The sequence below is a fragment of the Abramis brama genome, assembly GCF_963993115.1.
Source record: "Abramis brama genome assembly, chromosome: 5".
NCBI classification, from domain to species: Eukaryota; Metazoa; Chordata; class Actinopteri; order Cypriniformes; family Leuciscidae; genus Abramis; species Abramis brama.
In genome coordinates this window covers 19515046-19528212 of record NC_139967.1, presented here as the reverse complement: position 1 = coordinate 19528212, position 13167 = coordinate 19515046, and the positions used below count along the sequence as shown (strand labels likewise).

Below are 13167 nucleotides of genomic sequence, written 5' to 3'. Positions count from 1 at the left end.
TTCTCTAACCTTTTTTTTTAAAATGAATTTACAGTCTTGAACAATTTGAAAATCAGATAGCACCAGGAAGGATTGTTTGCTTTTGTTGTGTATTAAAGTACTACTGTAATTCGTATTTCATTTTCATCGATTGATTCCATGCTCATTTTTATCATAAACAATGATAATAAAACCCTAAATGACAAAATATAAAGAAGGAACTAGAGTCACCTGTGATATCTTTATTGTCTTTGATTATGTCTATGTATACAAAAAGCATGCAAAAAATAGCATCTTTATATGGTTTGGTACATATTTACATAGTAAGAGTTGCATTCAGTGCTTTCTCGGGCCATGCTCTTTTTTTGTCTATTTTCTTAGATTTTTGTAATAGGTACATTCAGATCAATGCAGCAGAGTGCAGACGTCTATAAATAACCAGCAATATCAGGCACTCTGACACGAATAACTGGGCAGTTCAAACTGCAGGTATGCGAGCGAGACAGTGTTCAACGATCTATATACATGAATCAACTCTGATATACTTTTGAATCAGCATTTGTAAGAAATGAAAAAAAGCATAAAGCTTTGATAGCAAGAACGTTTCGCAGCTACAAAGTGTGTCAAACTGGCCACTTTTCTCTCACTTCCTTCAGAGACTCATGTCAAACAGCAGAAACCTTTATAAATATGGGTAGACAAATGAACAAACCTCATCTATTGCACATGAGCTGAAACCCAGAAAATAAAATAAAGCCTTCACACTCGAGTTGATTGCTCAGACAGAGTATGGCATTTTGCTGCATATGTTTAGCTTATACAAAAGTCCTGAAGGAAACCATTTAAAGGGGTTTTAGACATTATTTGTTTTGTCTCATAGATATCAAAAGCAACAGGGAACCTAGAGAGAGGTTTGTAAAGGTTATAGCAAGTTAAGGGACATGCCGTACGTCAAGACACTAACAGGTGCATAGCATACATCAAGAAGTAACAGACAAGACAACTGCACATTTAAGACAGAATGGACACATGCGACTGCACATATAAGGGGGGGGGGGCTCTAAACACACCTTAGAGCTCCTGAACAAAGAATATGCTACTCCATTCTCTCTGTATTTCCAGAACAGCAGTGTCCAGACCCTGAGTACCACATACAGAATCCTAATACACGACAGAAATGAGACTCCATTTAATGCCTAAATCAAATACTCTATACAAACAGACCAAAAAAAGACTAGTCGTTTGGCACTGAAAATGTTTTTTTTTTCTTCTGTGTAATTCAGTTTAAAGAGAAAATGGTATGGGCAAGAACCAATCTAGAAGGAGTTTGTGCTTAAGAGAGGGTCAGAGAGAGATGGGGGAAGAGAGAGAACAGGGGAAGAATGTGTAGGAGTGAAAAATGGACCACCATCTGCACAGGATATTAGTGAGAATATAATGAAAGCGCTTCACTGCAGTTTATCAATCCGTCTTCATAAGCAATAATGAGTCATCTAAATGACTGACATCGGTTAAAGGTTTCCTCTAACCACTTGCTGCTTACTAGAAATAATTGGCAGCTGACCTAATTGAGTCCTGTTTTATTCTCTTGAAATGAATTAAAGGGACAGTTCACCTCAAAATAGTCCAAGCTACTCTTTTCAGATGCGTTTACATGGGGCCTAATAATCCGCTTGTAATCTGACTAGTAGCACAGTCCGAATAAAAAAAAGTCACATGTAACCATGTCAATTGGAATGAATTGGCCATTTCATTCGGATTGTAAGGGGTGGTTTAAACCTTTTCTGATCTGTTCGGCAGGACAATTTGATTGGATTGAAAAACTAAACTGGAAAGTCCTACATAATATGCATGACGTATGACGCACGGAACGAGCTGTTGTTGTTGAATATTGTGACATAAATGACTGTCGTGACAATCTAAAAAATTTCCTTCCACTCATTAGCTGGGTTTCCATCCAAACGTGAAGCGAATCTTTTCAAAGTTTGCAAAAAAAAACTAACTTTTTCGGAAGGGGCATTTTTACTGCTTGATATATATATCTCTGAATTAGGACCCAAAATATATAAATAAAAAGTCGATTTAAAGCTTGTGACATAAACACGCACATCAACCTGATCACTTATTTAGCGTTCATATTTAAATGAATCAATTGGAATTATTTAATTAGCAGACGAAGGATCCACGTCCACGGACCGTTGGCTGAACATCTGATGCATGTGGCACACAAAATGGGAAACACTTTGGGAGTTTCGAGGCCATCATCTGATTCAAATTGCATGTGAAAATTGGACAGAATTGTGTGCCGAACATTCGTATTGGTATGAACAGACCTTTGGTAAATGATAACAGTATTACATTTTTGTGTGAATTGTCCTTTTAAAACAAAAACACTCAGTGGGGATTTCACAATAAAAAATATAATTAATATGAGTGATCTGTGCCCATAATTAAATATCTCGATCGCCAATGCGTATTTGCAATGGTTGTCCACTCAGATTCTCTTTGTACTTTCAATACATGGTTCAAAAACAGGGGCTGATGGGTTCACCTGGCAGACGATCCAATGTAAACAAGGGAGTATTGTTTTGGACTGAGTTAATACAGGCCAAGAGGGACCGTGATAACATTGAATGGCGGTTCACTTTCGTTCCACAGCTAAACACCATATTCAGATCCTTCCCTCAATTGTCTTGTTTGTTTTGAGTGAAAGTGACTCCTTCTCCTTCCGCATCAGCGCACTTGCTCGCCTTGGTGGCATATTTGCATGTGCGTTCGAGCGCCCGTTAGCACTGCTGACTGATAAATAGGCCTTTTGGAATGTGAAGACTTGGTAAACAATGACGCATTCTGTTCCTGTAGAGACAAAGCGCTGCGACATGAGAGCCCTGCATCCGGCGCGCTCCAAATGTGGGATTTCTGACATTCACAAACATGGAGAAAAAGCCCTGTTCTAGATAATGCTTATACCAAACACAGTATATTTCGTGAGAAAGCCCTGTTCGTTAGAATTGACTGAATGTGCAGTCATTTATACATCAAGAGCTCTTTTAGTGTCTAGTAGTTACATAAGCCCCTTTGATTCACACTACAACACTGTGTGTGTGTGTCTGTTTATATAATGTATCTGAATGAAATGAGAACATTTTGATAGTATGAAAGAAATGGAAAGCAACAGAGATATGGAAACACCATAATATGGAAAAGGCCATATTCCAGGCATGCAATGACACGGATAGGGTTAAGAATTGCACATTAACATATACAAAAAGGCAAGACACCAAAGCTATTATTTTATACACATGTACAAACGTTATGATGGCAGCTCACTGCATCAACGCCATCACCGTTTTTTAGCTTTATGAGGTGCCGTACCAAGTTAATATCAGCATCTTTTGTAAATGCTGTAGTCTTGCTCTAGAAAGCTTATGACATAGTCTGGTTTTCAAACAAAGCTGGCCCAGATTCCATCTTCTGGTTTAGCCAGGATAAGAGAACAAAGATGAAAAGATCCAAACTGCATGAAGGAGAAAGTATGGATTTTTGCCGGATTACCAAGGTCAGGTTTTCTGAGAACCGTTACTACGGTGTACCTAAAAAAAGGAAGGAAAGTGATTCTTGTGCAAGACTGAAAAAAGTGAAAAGCCTGAAAGATGACAAGCAATAGCAGAATCCAGTTCAATGTCAAGGTGAGCCTCAAGTTGGTGGAAACAGAGTGTAGTGTAGCCGTTTGGGTCATGATGGTCATCTGCTCGAAGGGTTGGAAGTGTCTGAATGAAGATGCGCAGACAATGAGGAACGCTTCAGGATCTATGGAGACACTCAAAAGGTGGGTGGTTCGTCCTCATGCAAGTCCTCGAGCTCGACTTCTCTACCAGCCTCTCCACTGCTCCCCTTTCTGAGAGAGAAAGAAAAACACAGAGAGAAATGAATCATTATCTTTTTCTAAATGATCCATGCTTTGATCCAGTAGTTGATTTCGAAAAGGCAGACTTTTGACTATCTATAGTCTATAAGGTCTGGTCTACTATACAGATTATTCAGGCCAAGAATCGCCCACGTAACCACAGATGCTTTGGCCCCCCAAAAAAACCATAGCAATGATGAAGTTTGAAATTTAATTGAAATAAAATTGATATAGAGAGGCTGCGAAATCAAGATGCAAATCTTGAACATTTAACATTTGCATTTCATTTAGGGCAAATAAATCTTAAATCAATGATGCCACAATATTCAAAAATATTTGTAGAAAATTGCACTGTGAATGGCTGTACAGAAAAAAAAAAAAAGAGGAAATCTGCAGAAAATGTATGAATACTTTATGTCCAAGTAACAAGTATAGATTTTTTTAAGACATTGTGCTTGAGAATATCTATTTATTTGTTATCAAGGGCCTCAAGCAAAAATGAATATTTTTAATGACAAAAATAAAATAAAAACTTCAAAACAGTTATTAGTTTTAAAGTGTAATTGTAGCAGCTTGGTACGTTGTATATTATATACTACTGTTCAAAAGTTTGGGGGCAGTAGGATTTTTTAAAAAATTACATACTTTTGAATTTTCTATTCATCAAAGAATCCTGAAAAAAAAAAAATCTAAAATATTAAAGCAGCACAACTGTTTTAAACATTGATAATTATTATAAGAAATGTATCTTGAGGACCAAATCAGCATATTAGAATGATTTCTGAAGGATCATGTAACTCTGAAGAAATGAGCAATGATGCTGAAAATTCAGCTTTGACATTACAGGATTCAAAAAATATATATATAGGAAACAGTTATTTTAAATGATTTGTCTGATCAGAGCAGAACTGGAGAGTTCAGCCAGCTGTTGCCAAATTTATTTTGCCAATTTTTTTTTAATAAAGCACATTTAAGCACATTACTGTAAAAGTATATGATCGTAAAGCACATTGCTGTTGCTTTATAAGATAAAACGAAAAATCTGCAACATGCATCAAACAGGTGTGATGCATCTGTAGATTGTCTGTGGTTGAAACTATCCAGTATTAAACACTGAAAAATAGAAAACTAGCACACTGACAAACAATCTTGGAGGAAACACAGATGAACATGGGAAGGTTCTCTGCAACAGACAACTGCACACGGAGGTCTCAGAATGTATATGGTGGGATTGAATGAAAGACCACAACATGACATGTTTCACAGGCTTGGACTCTTTTAACAGTGCTAGAAAATACTTTCACTGCCAAAAAGCAAGAGAAATGCCACACAAGGACAGGGTGGAGGCTGATATGACTCTTTCACTGACCCGTGGGAATATGTGGAATCTGACGGGGCTTGAGTGACAAATGACAATGACCACCTGTCACAATGAGTTACCTTAACGAGGGCTGGAGTTTAAAAGAGGGCCGGAATGGCCAAGAGTCCCTGCAGCAGAGAGAGAGAGAGAGTGGAGGAAAGGGAGGAGAGCATCAGCAGTTTCATATGAAGTAAAGGAGCAGGAACCAGGTCATTATAGAGACTACAGTGAGTTTTTGCTGGTCAGAATGGCAATTACATAAACAGTCGACATTAGACTACATTTGAATTGAGTTCTGCAATAAAAGTCAATTTATGGAAATGGACAGCATTAGCATCAACTACTAAAGAGAGATGCATGTACCAGATGCTTATAAAAAACTCATCAAATGCCAAGCATATTTGTCCAGAAGAGACAGCGTTCAACCCCTGTATTTGACAAACACCAGCAGGAAATATTATCAACGAACTCCAGTCTGTGCTTCATGAGCATATGAATACGTTACCCACACCCAACCTGCGCTCTGTGGCTAAAAAATTAGAGTGATTTTTAAAGGTGCTGGAGGCCAGAAAAAAAAGTCCTGAAATGTAATAATGTGCAGCCACATTTTCATCACATCCAACAAATGTGTAGTGATACAGCAATTTATTTCCCCATGCTCCCAGACAGGGTTGGTTCAGTGATGTGTAATTGTGTATAGCGTGTCCTATCCAGGCCTGAAGCGACAACTTTTTAAACAGAAAGAAAAACGTGGCACGATGCAACAAAATCACAACCAATAAGAACATATCTTGTTTAATATACAGCTGTGGAGTAGAGGAGCAGTGCTATCCAGCACAAACAGAGAACAATAGGCTGACAAAATGCACTGATATAAAAATAGTGGCTGATACAAATAAGCCTATAATTATTCTGATGTTATATAAATGATAAACGGAAGATATTTGTATTGTGAGTGTTTGTATACATACATACACACACACACACACACACACACACACACACACACACACACACATATATATATATATATATATATATATATATATATGTACACACACATATACACACACACACACACACACACACACACACACACACACACACACACACACACACACACACACAATTGTAATTGAAAGCATGAAAGATGGATTTTGAGATTTGTTAAAGATTGTTATTGATATGTTATTTAAGTGAGCACTAGTTACCAGAAAAAAAGGTAGACATGAGCAGGGACAATGAAATGTCATGTATTAGATGTATATCCAACATCAGCAGATGCCGATATGATGGCTGTACTAAATTATAATGTGCCTGTGCTAAAACAGGTTGTTAAAGTGTCAATATTCTGACAAAATTAATATTTAAGAGAGATGTATTAAATAATCTACTCATAAATAATGCATTCATCATGAGTATCACAAGAAATGACTTGCTGCCGTCACAGAGTTCGAGTGAGTATGCATGTACGCTTGAGAAAGGGAGGGAGAGTGTGTGTTCAGTATGTACAGTGTGTGTTTAGATGAAAAAGGTTATTAACGGTGCGGGAGGTAGTGTATTCAACCTGACACTGAATTATGGATGATATGCAAATGAAGATTTAAAGGGACGGAGGGATTTTCAAAATTACGATGATAGCTTTCTACCAACCGGGGGCGCTGCTGCTTTTTATCTATTTATTCAGAAACGCTATTACTCAGAGGGAACGACTAACTGACAAATGGCTAATAAAAAATTATAGAGGTAAATGAAAATACAATAAACTGCCTCTTGCAAAAGAAGTCACCGGTCTGCTGAGTCACTGTATTGATCCACCTCATTTCCCAATCAAATTGCATCCTTGAAAACAGAGAGAGTTGACACCAAACAAGCATGTCAATTTACAGATAATCAAATGACCTTTCAGTTTTGATTGTACGAACAATAACTGCATATGGCACATCTGGAAAAAAAAAGCACAAAAACAAACAAACAAACAATACAATGACTTTGGTCTATCTGGGATGCATACAGAGATAACCAGACTGTTTGTATTGATCCAGGGCATTCATAGGACAGAGAGCAACCCTCTGCTGATTCTGACAGGCATCTAACAGACAGCACACAGAGAGGAAGAGTGAAAGAACATGCTGCTGTCCTTGAACAAACCCCCTCTAATGTGGGAAAAGCAGCAGAGTGGGGACAGAGATGACTTCATGGAGACACTTACTGTCAGCCTAGTGGGCAGAAACATTACCAGCAAAAGGTCTCTGAGAATAACTGTCAAAGGATGGATGGTGCAAATATCCAGAGGAATAAAAAAAAAAAAAACCTTGTATATACTGTATGTATATATAGATGCTGAATATTAAAAACTGAAATATACATTTATAACTATATTGCACAATTTTTTGTGCAAACAAAGCACTCGCGTTGCTTCATAAATTGAGGTTAAACCACTGGAGTCACATGGATTACTTTAATGATGTCTTTCCTATCTTTCTGGACCCTGAATGTGTAAGTTGCTTTGCTTCCAATGGAGGGACAGAAAGCTCTCGGATTTCATCAAAAAGATCTTAATTTGTGTTCCGAAGATGAACAATGGTAGCCTAGCCAGGGTAGTCTAGCAACTCTCCGTTGACTTTTGGAGCTGTAAAAACCTAAATTAGGTCAGGCCAATCACATCGTGTATAGAGTAGGCGGGGTGGGCTTAACATAATGACGACAGAGTTGTGACAGTTCCCTGCTACTTGAAAACAAAGAATGGCTGCTGCTGGAGAACAGTCTTTCGAATCGGCTTTGGCCGCGACTCTGGAGGACTTTTTCTAAAGTTTTTCTTTGAGAAAAGAGCAAAGAACAGCACTTAAGTCATTCTTAAAAAAGGAAGATGTGTTCGTAGTTTTGCCGGCCAGATTCAAAAGTTGAATCTATCAACTAACGTTAGCTCCGCTGTTGGGAAAACGCTCTGGTTGGTTGAAGCGCTGTCCTATTGCGTGCAGAGTGAATATGAAAGACAGCCGTTTATCCCGCCCCTCGGATTGAGCCATGTCTATGGTGAGTTGCCAGACCTAACATCTTGATGTAGGTCTGGCTTGCCAGGCTAGAACAATGGTCTTATGGGTTTGGAACGACATGAGGGTGAGTAATTAATGACAGAATTTTCACCATTTGTGGGTGAACTATCCCTTTAAGGCAATTCTATAAATGCATTCTATGCGTTTGTCTTGTACACTAAAGTCTGTCAACCATCATTAGAGCGCCACCCTCAGGCCGAATAAGGCAAGGACATTAGAATTCTGCAAAATTCTGTGTGTGTGATGTGTTTAGTCATTAGAATATAAAGCTTACAAAATGTTTATCATAAACTAGCGCTAAGACCAAGAATCTGTCCTAATTTATGGCCAGGAGTCGCTATAAATATATTTATTATAAAAATATTAATGAGGGAGTCAGCAGTCTCAGAGAAGCAGAGAAGAAAGAATAGTGAAAACATCAAGTCCCAGAGCTTTGAATGCTACTGCAAAAGAAAAAACATCTGAATCATGCTACTATGGAAACGTATGTTGGCGGCAGGAGAAGTAATGGGTGACTATTAGCACACCTTCCTGTTCAAATTGATAGACATGACGTCTGAAATATCATGCTGCGACCTTGGATGTGAGAGTGAAAAAAGCAAAGAATAAAAGAGTTGCAATGCTAAAAAGACTTCAACCTCTTACAAAAGACTTGTGAGCAAAAGGAAAGTCATTTGTATTTGTGCAGCTATATTACTCTGGTTTCCAGTTGGCCATCGGTTGAAACACTTACATGAGAAGACTGCTGGGAGCAGACATGGATCTCTCTTCTCTCCTGCTGGGACACTCAAATGGATTCCCAAAGGAACGCTTCCTTAACATGGCTTTCACCAAGATCTACAGCATCACAGGAAAGAGGGGACTAGTTAACTTACCGTACATATTAAAAGAACACAGATCAGGGCATGCAGAAATACAACATTTACAAATACAAAATAGAGAAAAAAGCTAAAAAACACTTTGCATTTACTGAAATGATGATGATGGCAAGAAGGACTAATTCCAGGAAAGTAATCAAGGAAAAGCAGACAGTTCAGAAGCAGGATCAGTTTGACATGTGATGAGGTTTCAGTTGTTTGGTTGAGGTCTATTGTGTCTGAACCTTCTTATTCATCCACTCATTGACAGCAGTACGATGCACTAGACACATTTGGCTTGTGTGTGTTCATGTAACTACAGTTCAGCAACTCATGAACCCTTACACATAGAAGCTCTTGTTGTTTCTCTGTTTCACTTACTACTGCAGACAGACTGGGGACAAACTTCACTGAGTTCTGCACCTCCTCTTCAGTGACTTCTACCGCAGTACAGTGCTCCTCTTCTAAAGGCAATGGGTCTGTACCATCCTGAGTCACCCAGGGGTCCACCTGAAAATACACACACACACGTATATAACATGCTGTGCACACGTCATTCGATCAGGGCCGTCGCTAGTGGGGTGAAAGGTGGTGACAATTACAGAAAATCCACAAAATCCAGCAGTTATACTACGTAGCCCCCTGTTGTATGAATAATTCTAATATTTATATTAGTTGTATGCCTGAGATTTAAATGAAAACCACAAAAACATGCAATTTGATTAAATATTTTTTCCAAATATCTGCTTCTCTTATCTCCCTAAAAATGGTTTAGTCCGATCTACAGTATTTATTAATTATTCAGTCAGTGACATACATCAGATGGACCCAATAAAATTGTAAGTCCCACCCCAGCTCGTGAACAGAACCAATCAGAGTTGAGGCGGCAGTGCCTGAAGTTAACGATGAACTTGGTGGAAGAGCAGGAAACTGACTGACTGAAAAATGTTGGGGAAAAGAAAACATAAATCAGGGAACCAGAAACGCCATGAAAAGTAGGAGAGGGAGGCCAGGAGAGTTGTTGTATCCCAGTCGATCAAGACGTTCATAAAGACAGGTTGTATTGTTATTTCGCTGGGAATAAGAAAACTACCGTCTACAGCCTGACGGGTACTGTCACTTTTCATTATCGGCGCGCACCACAATCGACCGAATGATTACGTGGTCAAAATCCCTGTCTTTTTACACTTTTGTAAATAGAGTTAAAAAATTTACACGAGTCATGACGCATTGCATTATGCACTTGGCCTGTCAGCTGATGTATTTAATACATCAAGAAAACACAAATACAACACACTGCACTTGGATGAATAAATCTATTAGCTTTATTTAATAATATATTACCAGTTCCATATTATCTTTATTAAAAAAATAAGACAATAAATGATTTTATTTTTTAAATTTGACTGCATTCTTGTCCATTTCTAAATGTTTACTTTTTGATTTATGAATTATAACAGACTGATGGTGAAAAAAACCCCATTATTTTGCTGTTACTTTTTTTAAATTGGTTTTATTATTATTATTTAACAATTTCTTGCTTTTTTTTAGTTTTTATTCATTGTAATTTTTATATAAACATTTAACTTTTAAAATAAAGGTTTTACAACAACATCACCATCTTCTGTTATATGTGGGCCTCCATGCTCATCTATTGTACAGTATATGATATTGGTGGAGGGTGGTGGGGCCCACATCAATATTTTTTCAGGGGGGCCCGAATCCTCTAGCTACGGCCCTGCATTCCGTCCATCCATCTGGCCATTTAACCTATCATTTCATTTATTCATCCGTCTACCCATCCATCCATTATCTTTCCTTCCTTCCATCCTTCCATCCATCCATCACGACAATTCATCCATTGATCTACCCTACCAATTATATGTCTGTAGATCCATCAATGCATCTATCCATCTGTCCTTCCATCCATCCATCCGTCCGTCCATCCATCTAATATTCTATCTATCCATCCATCCGTCCATCCATCTATCCTTCAATGCAACCATCCATCATTTATCTTTCCATTCATCCATCTATCTATCTATGTCTATAGATCAGTCCATACATCCAGCCATCATATATCCATCTATTAATCAATCCATCAGTCTGTCCATCCATCCATCCATGCATCCATCCATCCATGTCTGAAGATCAGTCCATCCATCCATCCATCCATTCGTCCGTCCATCCATCCATCCATCCATCCATCTATTAATCAATCCATCAGTCTGTCCATCCATCCATCCATGCATCCATCCATCCATGTCTGAAGATCAGTCCATCCATCCATCCATCCATCCATCCATCCATCCATCCATCCATCCATCAATCCATCAGTCTGTCCATCCATCCATCGGTCCATCCATCTAATATTCTATCCATCCATCCATCCATCCATCCATCCATCCATCCATCCATCCAGCCATCCATCCAGCCATCCATCCATGCATGTCTGCAGATCAGTCCATACATCCATCCATTTGTCCATCCATCCAGCTGTCATATATCCATCTATTCATCAATTCATCCATCCATCCCTCTATATAGTGTTTCATCCATCAAGCCATCATCTATACTTACATTTATCAATCCATCCATCAGTCCGTCCCTCCATTCCTTGGTCCATCCATCTAACCTTCTATCCTTCATTTAATTTCTCTATTCATCCATCAATCCTTTCATCTATCCATCCATCTAACCATTCATCCAATCAGAAAATTATTAAAGAAATAAAATATTTGTCCTAATAACAAAGTTAGTCTGAAGGGTATGAGAGTAGAGCTATTGAGTGAATGTAGGCCGAGAAGCTCAGATTAAAGTGTGCTCTGGGGATCGCTGCTTTAATGGAACATTTTCTGGGTAATGACATGCAGGCAGTAGTCTCTGATGGCCGAGTGTGTGTGTGTGTGTGTGTGTGCTAATTATTCACACTCACTGTCACACTGAGACAGCAGATGGAAGTTTCCAGAACTGAACCAAAATCCTTCTCCATAGGGATTAGCTGATGTTTTTCTGTCCAAACAGCAAGTCTGCTAGATGGTGCAGAAGCTATCAGAGATATTGTGTCATATTAACACTATCCCTGTATGTGGCTCAGGAATGGTCTTTGATAGAAACACTGGAGCTACTGTGAGTGAAGACTAATGATACATTTCTTTTTGAGAAACTGACTATAATTTCAATATTAAGTGATGTCGCACTCTCTCGCTGATATGCAGGAAGGAAAATGTAGGTGATTTCTGAAGGATAGCATTGATTAATAATACTAGCCCAGCCAAAAAGGTCAAATATGCACATTCATTTCAGTGTAAATAGATGCACTCCTCAGTGAATAATAACTCAATATCTTGCAATACAGGGTGGTGAAGATGAAGGTGGAAGGGTTTACTCTACACTTTCAATCTAAGAAGTGCTCCTTTCCATCATATGCACTGTATACTTACTTTGATCTCAGGAACAGTGATCCTGGCGTCTGGGTTTTTGTCCAGCATTCGTGTGACCAGGTCCTTCAGCCCTTCGCTGATAGTTGGCCTGAGATATTACAGAAACACAGAGAAAACAGCTGAAAACACAAACTTTTTGAAGGGATCCTTTTGAATTAGGTTGAATCTCTCAAATAATTTTTCCTCATTCCCTTAATTTTGGCTTGTTGTAAGCATAGAATAAAAAATAATTAAATTAATTAAAAAAATTTGTGAGGTTTACGCTTAGAAAAGAAACCCAAAAAGTGAGTGAAGCCCCTTGTCATGTACACTGTTTCTGATTCACAGTGATGACATTGTGATATTTTGCAGTTAGTTTAGCCAGTGAGAACACTGCAGCATGACATCAGGGACCATGTGTGTGTGAGAGAGACGCGCTTTTATTTGCTGACGATTAGTCCAAACAGATGACATGCATTCGGATGGCCTCTGGCCTTCCACACACAGACAACAGACTTCATCAACGTATCATAGACCTGCACGAGCATACACAAATATCATACATAAACCAACACGCCTCAAAATA

At 38.5% G+C, this 13167-nt stretch overlaps 1 protein-coding gene across 8 annotated transcripts in view; it reads right to left on the bottom strand.

The window, feature by feature from the left end:
• Positions 1 to 201: 201 nt before the first annotated feature.
• The window catches only part of camkk1a (calcium/calmodulin-dependent protein kinase kinase 1, alpha a), an 81794-nt gene continuing 68828 nt past the window's right edge, over positions 202 to 13167 (bottom strand). For 4 of the 8 annotated variants that reach the window (XM_084114426.1, XM_084114428.1, XM_084114427.1 and 1 more), the window contains exons 14-18: positions 12603 to 12690; positions 9541 to 9669; positions 9036 to 9139; positions 5327 to 5374; positions 202 to 3877 (exon numbers count right to left, since the gene is read on the bottom strand). In XM_084114426.1, coding sequence (XP_083970552.1) covers positions 3802 to 3877; positions 5327 to 5374; positions 9036 to 9139; positions 9541 to 9669; positions 12603 to 12690 — 445 coding nt within the window. In that variant the 3' untranslated portion in view covers positions 202 to 3801. The remainder of the gene's footprint in view (positions 3878 to 5326; positions 5375 to 9035; positions 9140 to 9540; positions 9670 to 12602; positions 12691 to 13167) is intronic. The other 4 variants (XM_084114430.1, XM_084114432.1, XM_084114431.1 and 1 more) reach the window with 1 other exon arrangement.